Consider the following 7,194-nt stretch of genomic DNA (forward strand, 5'->3'; position numbering starts at 1 on the left):
TAGTAAATGACAGTGCTGGAATTTAAATCCAGATCTGACTTGTCCCTCAACTCCCCCAAGATCTTGCTTTTTTAACCAATTCGTGTCTCCTCCCTAAGGTAGAGGGGACATCATCTCTTTAATAGTCGCTTTTTCGTCCGTTAGAATACCTCCTCCTCTGAGAGAAAACCCAACCAAGAATCTCTGCCTCACCTGAGCAACAAGCCTTACCCTGGACAAAAACCCCGGGACTCAACACTCCCAAATCCACCCGGATCCCCATCCCCACCCCCTTAAAGGATTTCTGCATTGCTTGGCTGAGACCCCACTCTTGGGGATAATCCCTTAATTCTTAAGGAAACATCCTCCCTCCTTGAAGCCCTCACTCAATCCTGAGGATGTTCTCTCCCAAGTATTTCAGAGCGGTACCGACTACAAATGGGACCCAATGCAAAATGAAAGCGTAAGGGCCCCTCCTGCGCGACTGCCCTGCTGGTTTGCCCATGAAGCCGGCCCTGCTTCACACATACCCTTTCCGTAAAGGGAGAGGCCACCTTTGTCATAATCCTGCTGACCTAGAGTGGGAGATCCTGCGACCTGACGTGGGGGGGTGGGGCAGTGGTAGCCACCAACTTCTAGAGACTTTCGTTCGAGAGCACACCCTGGGACAACCTCCGTGAATTTGGGATCACTTCCCTTGGCCCCGGCAGAAGCTCCCTTCCTACCTCTCCAGACAGCTGGGTGGTCCTCGCAACCCGGCCGGGGCTCCACCTTCTGGGTGTGTGGGCCTCGCCGCGTGGGGCCTATTGCCTGGGCAACCGACGCCGTGAGAGGTGCATTGTGGTCTGCAACAAAATGCAGGAGAAAGATCCTGAGGGAACCATGGAGTCCATGGACCAATGGAAGAATGCCGTGGACTGCGTCAAGCCAATAGGGACGCGCGGCGAGGGGCGGGGTCGGCGGGAGCAGGGCGGGGCCTGAGCACTAGGCGGCGGCGACTGGCGTGGGGCGGCTTAGATGCGCCACGGCTTCGGTAGCGACAGCAGCTCAATCTGTGACTGAGCAGTGCTAGCACCTCCTCCAGGAGACTTGCTGTCAGCCAGCCCCCTTCTCCACGGTGAGAAACTCTGGAGGCCAGGGGGTGTCTTCGTTGCCTCATTTCGCCCCCTCCGGACTTAGCTCGCCGCGTAGCCCGCGCTTCCTGAAAAGTGGGGTGGGGGGCGTCGTCCTGTGGTGGCGCGGGCCGGGGGCCGGGGGGTTGTGCAGCTAGTGCCTGGGGGGCGCGGCCCAACTCCTCCACCCCTTACCCGGGGCCTTGCCCACTAGGTAACCATGTGCGACCGAAAGGCCGTGATCAAAAATGCGGACATGTCGGAAGAGATGCAACAGGACTCGGTGGAGTGCGCTACTCAGGCGCTGGAGAAATACAACATAGAGAAGGACATTGCGGCTCATATCAAGAAGGTGAGGACGGGCGCGGGGGCCGAGGCGCAGCCGGGAGCCGGGGGTTCCTTCCCTTTCCCCGATCCTGCGTTCCTAGGGCGCCTGACAGGTCCCGGGAGCACCCCGGGCGTCTCGGGGCGTAGAAGCTTCCAGAAAGGACTCAGATGCATTTTGCGCTCCTCTGGAGAAGACCAGACCCTCGGCGTCCGAAGTTTTTTTTTTTTTTTTTTTTTTTTAATTACCCAGCTCGGCGGGGGGAAGCGCCACCTAGCAACGGTATCTAAGATCAGGGAGCAGCGGTTCCCCCTTCTGTGTGATTCCTGCGCCGAGGATCCATCTGGGTGTTCCGGAGGGGGGAGCTGCGTGGGTGTTTCCAGCCGGGCCGGGAGGAGATCTTGCCAGCCTTCCAGTGGGGAGTTAGTCGGCAGTTGAGGGAAAGTGGGTGGTGGCGGGACTGGGGACTGGGGTGGGGGCTTGGTAAATGGCAGTCTGTAGAAAGCTGGCAGGACTGCCAACTTCTCTAGCAATGTTTGCTGGAAGGGAAGAAAGCTGGCAGCCTAAGCCGTGGGAGGGTTCCAGTCGAGAATGGAAAGATGAAAGACTAGATGAAACAGAAATAAATGCTTTTTTTGACAAACGCAGCAGTGCGTGCGTCTAGCTTGCAAGAGCGTTACTCCTCTTCATAGCTTTAAAAGAGGTTTTCGCACTGCGTGCAGTTAGAGTAGCTAAATCTTGTGTGACTCTCCGCAAACACTTGTAAGAATTTTGTAGGGAAAGATTACCATTGCCGCCCTCTGCCCCCAACAGGCATTCTACTCCCAGTACCTCTTAGGGTGGGGGAGTTGGTAAAGAGTTGTTCCTACAACTTGCTAACCTAGTGGACAGTGCAGTAGGTTAGCATCATCCGGATAGATGTGGAGAGGACGGCTGTTTAGGTAATAATTAAGGATAAAATTGAGCCAGTTGACTGTCGGATTCTGTTTACAGCAATGGTGGGGGCTTAAGTATCGTGTCCCTGAAAATTTAATTTTGATCAGCAATCATTCGGTATACAATGCTGTTTGAAGTTTTATCCTTTTGGAAGTCTTGTTTGAGTGTTGCAGGGGTGCAGTTAAGATCTTTGTGATGAGGAATTGGAAGTGCTAATTTTTTTTTTTTTTTTTTAACCCATTTTCTTGGATTGGGGGGGCATGGCAAACACAGTAGGGTAGTTTAGTTCTTTACAGGGAACATGATAAACTACACCTGTTGATGTCACCTTCTGTTAATGAGTGAGAATACTATAGAAGGTATGAAGGTGTAATTACCAGAGTAACAAAGCATCCTGTCTTTAAGGCTGACCTTTCTTCCTCTGACCTCCTCAGCCTCCATTCCCATCTTAGCTCAGACTGCAAGTATGTTTGTATTAATGCACTATGTAGGCGACTTGGAGCTGGGGAACATTCTTTCATTAGAAGAATTTGCAGATGCTAACGTTCTTCCTTTCTGCCCCTGCAGGCTCTGGCTTATCCAGGAGGTAATTAAAATTCAAACACCTCTGGTAATTAAAATTCTACTTTTTTTCTTTTTTTTCCCCAGGAATTTGATAAGAAGTACAATCCTACCTGGCATTGCATCGTGGGGAGGAACTTCGGTAGTTATGTGACACATGAAACCAAACACTTCATCTACTTCTACCTGGGCCAAGTGGCCATTCTTCTGTTCAAATCTGGTTAAAAGCATGGACTGAAAAGGCCGGGCGTGGTGGCTCACGCCTGTAATCCCAGCACTTTGGGAGGCCGAGGTGGGTGGATCACCTGAGGTCAGGAGTCAAGACCAGCCTGGCTAACATGGTGAAACCCCATCTCTACTAAAAATACAAAAATTAGCCGGGTGTGGTGGTGCACACCTGTAATCCCAGCTACTCGGGAGGCTGAGGCAGGAGAATCACTTGAACCTGGGAGGTGGAGGTTGCATTGAGCTGAGATCAAGCCATTGTACTCCAACCTGGGCAACAGAGTGAGACTCCATCTCATTTAAAAAAAAAAAAAAGCATGGACTGTTGTGCCACACACCCAGTTGATCCATCCAAAAACAAGGACTGCAGCCTAAATTCCAAATACCAGAGACTGAAATTTTCAGCCTTGCTAAGGGAACACCTTGATGTTTGAACCTTTGTTTTTTTGTACAGGGCATTCTCTGTACTAGTTTGTTGTGGTTATAAAACAATTAGCAAAATAGCCTACATTTGTATTTATTTTCTATTCCATATTTCTGCGCCACGTTGTTTTCTCTCAAAATCCATTCCTTTAAAAAATAAATGTTGCAGATGTGTATGTGTGTGAATTACAATTTTTTCAAATAACATAGTGTTGAAGATGGTCACTTGATGAGATCTCCAGGTTGGTTGGGATGAGTCCGTCCTTACAGAAGTTTCTGTGGGGTACTTCAGTATTCTTAGTCACATTCTCACCCATCCTGCAACTGTTGTGCATGTTGAGAAATGCAATGCATGGCAGAGAAACATTTAAATCTTAATCCTAATCTGAAAAAAATGAGTGTTTAAGGATATTTGTTAAGACACTGCTACAGAATGTTCTGGGGCTTTGGGCTTGGGTGGTGGTGATGGATGTGTAGTAGTACTTTAAGCTTTCTATGGCTATAAAATGGAAATCAACTCAAAGTTGGGATAATGAAATGGATTCAAGGACCCTTGGCTAGCCCCCTCCCCTGCCTAGAAAGAAGGGGGCCTTAAAAGGGAAAGTAAATGTTTTTGAGCAGCAGTCTTCATGGTCTCTCTTCTAATAAAGTCTTGGCAGGAATTTATATTATCGGCGTGCTGTGCTTTGCTTTGCTGTGGTCAGGAACAAGTGTGAATTGATGCCTTTTCCTGAAAAGACCCAATTAAGCTGGGGATGCATAGCCATCAAAGGTTTCCTGCTATCAATTTTAGAGGACTACAGTTTTAGAAAAGCAAATAGGGCAGACTTTTAGGAAGACAGGAAATATGACAGGCTGAAACAACCCACACCCACCGTTCCCATGGATCTCTAAGATGCCATTGGGATTTCTCAGCAGCCACGCGACTGCTACACAGAAGAGGGCAATAGATTGTAGTTGATGGGTGGTAACTCCCATCGTAAGAGCCTTAGGTCAGTAACCTCTTTGGAAGTTTATTATTCTTCAGAATGTGTAGCTTTAAGAATCCTAGTGAAGTTGTGCTACTTTAGGACTTGAAGGGTTTCAGGGTAGAGGTGTAAAATTTTGACTGTGTGCGCGTGTGAGTGATGGAGTTTCGCTCGTTGCCCAGGCTGGAGTGCAATGGTGTAATCTTGGCTCACCGCAACCTCCACCTCCCAGATTCAAGCAATTCTCCTGCCTCAGCCTCCCAGGTAGCTGGGATTGCAGGCATGTGCCATCACACCCAGCTAATTTTGTATTTTTAGTAGAGATGGGCTTTCTCCATGTTGGTCAGGCTGGTCTCGAACTCCCAACCTCAGGTGATCTGCCTGCCTCAGCCTCCCAAAGTACTGGGATTACAGGTATGAGCCACCACGCCTGACAATTTTGACTATTTATTGTAGCAGTTTTTTCCCTGCTGTCTGCAAAAAAGGATGAGGTACTATGGAATAAACAGAAGATTGCAATTGGGGTAATTTATATTTGTTCTTACATAAACAGCTGAAAATGTTCCCATAATTCTATCTTTTTTCTAACTTTTTTTTTTTTTTTGAGACAAGGTCACCTGTTGCCCAGGCTAGAGTACAGTGTGCGATCACAGCCCACTGCAGCTTCGACCTCCTGGGCCCAAGTGATCCTGTCACCTTAGCTTCCAAAGTAACTGGGACCACAAGTGTGTGCCACCATGGCCAGTGAACTTTTGAATTTTTTGTAGAGCTGGAGTCTCCCTGTGTTTCCCAGGCTGGGCTCAAGCGATCCTCTCAAGGTGTTGGGATTACAGGTATGAGCCACCACACCTGGTTTAATTCATATCTTTTCTATCACTTTTCCCTCTTTAGTGACCTGGCTATATTTCTGTTTGAAGCCCACAAGGAATTTGACCTCCAGAGCTTTAGCTTGTCCAGTTAAGCCCTAGTCCGAACAGATGATCTGTCTCTAGCTATAGACCCAAAAGCTGATTCAAGACTGATAGTGGGTTTCACCATGTTGGCCAGGCTGGTCTTGAACTCCTGACCTCAGGTGAGCCGCCAAAAAAAAGAAGACTGATAGCTAGACATTGACAGTTTTAGTTGAATTTGATCTGTCCCATATTTGCTGTCGAGAAGTTGGCAGCTTTTTTGTTTTTTTTATTCAGATGTGAGAAAACCACGTTGCTATGGAGATAAGACAGGGTTGATGGTTTATGAAGTTCCTTCCAATGCCTGTTCCTTCCTGTTAATTTCAAAAGCCAATAGGCTCCAGCTGGCTGAAAAGAAAATGTAAGCTGAGTTTTTCTAAGCATTTATCAAATGCTCTTTGCTGCTGTTCTTTGAGAGAGTTGTATACAGCTAGCTGTATCTGGAAGTTTTTCAGTGACAGGGCAAGATCTTGTAAGTGAAGGTACATAAATGATCCTTACTGTGCTGGGCCAGGAAGCAACATATCTGAAGCCCTTTCCCATACCTTTGAACTAAGTTATCCACAAACTGTTAGCCAAGTCACAGACTGATTTTTCTTTTTTGAGACAGGGTCTCATCTCACTCTGTCACCAAGACTAGAGTGCAGTGGCATGATCTCGGCTCACTGCAACCTCTGCCTCCTGGGCTTAGGTGATCCTCCCACCTCAGCCTTCCAAATAGCTGGGACCACAGGTGTGCACCACCACACCTGGTAAATTTCTAAAAATTTTTTGTAGAGATGGGGTTTTGCCATGTTGCCCAGGGTGGTCTCAAACTCCTGGATTCAAGCAATCTGCCCTCCTTGGCCTCCCAAAGTGCTGGGATTACAAGCGTAGGCCACTGTGCCAGGCTGATTGCTGCAATTTCTTAGCAAGGCCCCTTTAAAACCTTAAGATTCATCCACACTCAAAATAGTTATAGCTGGGTGCAGTGGCTCATGTCTTTAATCCCAGCAATTTGGGATGCCAAGGTGGGAGGATCACTTGAACCCAGGAGTTAGCCTGGGCAACACAGGGAGACCCTGTCTCTATAAAGAAAAAAAAGTTATAGCAGCCAGGTACAGTGGCTCACACCTGCAATCCTAACACTTTGGGAGGCTGAAGTGGGCGGATCACCTGACGTCAGGATTTCAAGACCAGCCTGACCAACATGGTGAAACCCCGTTTCTACTAAACATGCAAAAATGAGCCAGGCGTGGTGGTAGGTGCCTGTAATCCCAGCTATGTGGGAGGCCAAGGCAGGAGAATCGCTTGAGCCTGGGAGGCAGAGGTTGCAGTGAGCTGAGATCGCACCACTGCACGCCGGCCTGGATGACAGAGAGTGACTCAGTCTCAAAATAAATAAATAAATAAAAATTAAAATAAAAAAATTAACCAGGCACTATGGCATTTGCCTGTAGACCCAGCTATTTGAGAGGCTGAGGTGGGAGGATTGCTTGAGCCCAGGAGTTTAGGCTGCAGTGGGCTATGATCTTGGAGTGATGACAAGTGATCTTGGCTCACTTCAGCCTGAGTGACAGAGCAAGACTCTGTCTCTTAAAAAAATTTATGGCAGGCCGGGCGCAGTGGCTCAAGCCTGTAATCCCAGCACTTTGGGAGGCCGAGGCGGGTGGATCACGAGGTCAAGAGATCGAGACCATCCTGGTCAACATGGTGAAACCCCGTCTCTACTAAAA

At 48.3% G+C, this 7,194-nt stretch overlaps 2 protein-coding genes across 4 annotated transcripts in view; one reads left to right on the forward strand and one right to left on the reverse strand.

The window, feature by feature from the left end:
• The first annotated feature begins 946 nt into the window (after positions 1-946).
• On the forward strand, positions 947-3,202 carry DYNLL1 (dynein light chain LC8-type 1). The gene is made up of 3 exons (XM_032241732.1): positions 947-1,096; positions 1,306-1,443; positions 3,001-3,202. The coding sequence occupies exons 2-3, from the start codon at positions 1,312-1,314 to the stop codon at positions 3,136-3,138; spliced, it is 270 nt and encodes an 89-aa protein (XP_032097623.1). The 5' UTR covers positions 947-1,096; positions 1,306-1,311; the 3' UTR covers positions 3,139-3,202.
• Positions 3,203-3,421: 219 nt separating this feature from the next.
• The window catches only part of COQ5 (coenzyme Q5, methyltransferase), a 28,593-nt gene continuing 24,820 nt past the window's right edge, over positions 3,422-7,194 (reverse strand). For 2 of the 3 annotated variants that reach the window (XM_032241775.1, XM_032241765.1), the window contains one exon: positions 3,422-3,946. In XM_032241775.1, coding sequence (XP_032097666.1) covers positions 3,929-3,946 — 18 coding nt within the window. In that variant the 3' untranslated portion in view covers positions 3,422-3,928. Of the gene's footprint in view, positions 3,947-5,632; positions 5,828-7,194 lie in introns of those variants that run through there. The other variant, XM_032241744.1, reaches the window with a different exon arrangement.

The sequence above is a fragment of the Sapajus apella genome, unplaced genomic scaffold, assembly GCF_009761245.1.
Source record: "Sapajus apella isolate SASKATOON/1434 unplaced genomic scaffold, GSC_monkey_1.0 scaffold2, whole genome shotgun sequence".
NCBI lineage: Eukaryota > Metazoa > Chordata > Mammalia > Primates > Cebidae > Sapajus > Sapajus apella.

Bases quoted from the DNA above. Each gene is read 5' to 3' on its own strand.
- DYNLL1 (XM_032241732.1), top strand. From the start codon at position 1,312: ATGTGCGACCGAAAGGCCGTGATCAAAAATGCGGACATGTCGGAAGAG. The intron at 1,444-3,000 runs GTGAGGACGGGC...TTTTTTCCCCAG, and splicing joins TTGCGGCTCATATCAAGAAG to GAATTTGATAAGAAGTACAA.